Consider the following 2,211-nt stretch of genomic DNA (forward strand, 5'->3'; position numbering starts at 1 on the left):
CCAAATCGCTGTTACTGTCTCATCAAAGGGCAGTTTCCAGCAGCCGTCTCTCTGATACTCATTCATTGACAGGCCACCTGGAGTCGGCCTGAAAACCTCAGCTTCCTGACGAGGGTTAGTGTTCCAGAGGCCAACTAGGACTTGAGAACTGCAGAAGCAAGATAACCTCTCCACCTTCTGCCTCCCTCTCCACACCCATGTCTTGTGTAATTTTTAGTAATCAAATACCCCTTTTAATCATTTTATAAATTGATAAAGTGTTTCAGTACGCACACACAGAAGTTTATGATGTGCTGCTCACGGTGCTGAGCACGTGTTATTTCAGTGAAAGGACAGCATGGCTAGTCTGCAACGCCTGCGGCAAAGCATTTAAGTTTGCAGTTGACCCTTGAACAGCGTGGGGGTTAGGGGTGCCGACCCCCTGTGCAGTGGAAACTCCAAGGATGACTTTTCACTTCCCTGGAAATTTAACTACTAATAGCCTACTGTTGACCAGAAGGCTTGCCAAAACAATCAATTAACACTTATTTTGCATGTTACATGCATTCTGTATTCTTACAATAAAGTAAGCTAGAGAAAACGTTATGAGGGAAATCGTAAGGAAGAGAAAATATATTTACTATTCATTAAGTGGCAATGGATCATCATAAAGGTCTTCATTCTCATCATCTTCCTGTCCAGCAGGCTGAGGAGGAAGAGGAAGAGGAGGGGTGGGGCTTGCTGTCTCAGGGATGACAGAGGCGGAAGAAAATCTGTGCAGTTCAAACCGTGCTGTTCAAGAGTCAGGTTTACACGCATAGAAGAAGTGTGTATTTGAAGAGTGACAATATTAAAAGTGGCATATCCTTAACAAAGTAGCAGGAGAAGTTTTCCTTTATTGTCTCACGGGTATCACTGAAGTGTCTCTCTCAGAAAGCTGAACACCCTTATATTCGTATCTCTTTCATGCATTGCACATTGCTTTCCAGATTACAAAACCAGAAACAGAAATCCATAACCAAGAAAGAGGGCTCAGGACAGGGCAAAATTAGGAGAGAGGGTGGAGGTGTGCATAGATTTAAGAAGCACATTCGAAATGATCATTGCTCTGATTTAGCATGACAGTTGATATATTTTGAAATTTCAAACAATGATGTTGATTCTCAAAAGGGAGCATACGCTCAAACAAGCTGGAGGATCACTGTCTTCAATCCACGCTGCTTGATGCTAGAGTAGGGTAGTAAAATGTCAGCTCACACCCAAGCAAATCAAAATTCTAGGAATTCCTTGTACTGGAGGAGATAATACTGAGTAGCATGCCCCTGCAAAATAGTCTACTGAGTTCTTTAATCAGAGTAAGTTTAGAATATAAGTTTGACATATGCAGAGTAGGAGCTTTCCCACCTACCTAAAGGATGCCTGCACTTGCCACCAGAAGTAGGTTACTTGAAAAAGGAAACACAGCATTTCAAACTTAGTGATCTTACAAGGCAGAAAAAAGTTCTTAGGATGCTTTCTTTAGAGTCATTTTTCATCCGCAAGAAAGGCGGCAGCCATAACCTTTTTTTTACAAAATAAGTGGAATCAATAAGAGTAAAAGGCCAGATTATTTAAAATCTTGAGTCGTCTCTTCGCTTCACCACTGGCTTCAATAATTTCTGGGCCCATCGGAGCAGCAGAGTTGAAGATTAGGGACAAGTTGGAAATTTCCTTAACCTGTTGGCAGCAGTCACTACGTAGAAATGTTTCTTGAGGCAAGGAGAGAATAAAAGAAAAGAAAAGGCATATATTTAGACCAATGTCTTTAAGAAGAAACAACGAAAGGACTTAAGTGAGTCTAGCCACTTGGGTTTGTTTAAAATGGATAACCCAAAGAGGAATAATTTTAATAGAACAGTCACATGACTCTCAGAGGCACGTTTGGAGTAAGTATCAAATGACAAGATTTTCACATAAACCATGGGGCGCCCTAGAACAGTTTTCAAACTATGATTCGCAACCTATCAGGGGGTCATGAAGTAAAATTGGTGTGTTGTGATCAGCACTTTTTAAAAATGAAACCGAATGACATAGAATAGAAACTATCAGAATGCATCACACTCAGAGTAAATGTCGCGAGATTTCTGTGCCGTGTATGTGTACACGTGTACATATGTGCACCTGTGTACTGGCTCCCTAGGTAAAGTATTTCGTTTTTGTTTTCTGATCCTCAGTGAGGATCCAAGTCAATAG

At 41.2% G+C, this 2,211-nt stretch overlaps 1 protein-coding gene across 2 annotated transcripts in view; it reads right to left on the minus strand.

Moving 5' to 3' along the window:
• Positions 1-1,631: 1,631 nt before the first annotated feature.
• MYLK3 (myosin light chain kinase 3) overlaps positions 1,632-2,211 on the minus strand; it is a 54,546-nt gene continuing 53,966 nt past the window's right edge. Inside the window, exon 12 of one of the 2 annotated variants that reach the window (XM_012653964.1) lies at positions 1,632-1,727. In XM_012653964.1, coding sequence (XP_012509418.1) covers positions 1,668-1,727 — 60 coding nt within the window. In that variant the 3' untranslated portion in view covers positions 1,632-1,667. The remainder of the gene's footprint in view (positions 1,728-2,211) is intronic. The other variant, XM_012653963.1, reaches the window with a different exon arrangement.

The sequence above is a fragment of the Propithecus coquereli genome, unplaced genomic scaffold, assembly GCF_000956105.1.
Source record: "Propithecus coquereli isolate 6110/MARCELLA unplaced genomic scaffold, Pcoq_1.0 Scaffold436, whole genome shotgun sequence".
Classification (NCBI taxonomy): domain Eukaryota; kingdom Metazoa; phylum Chordata; class Mammalia; order Primates; family Indriidae; genus Propithecus; species Propithecus coquereli.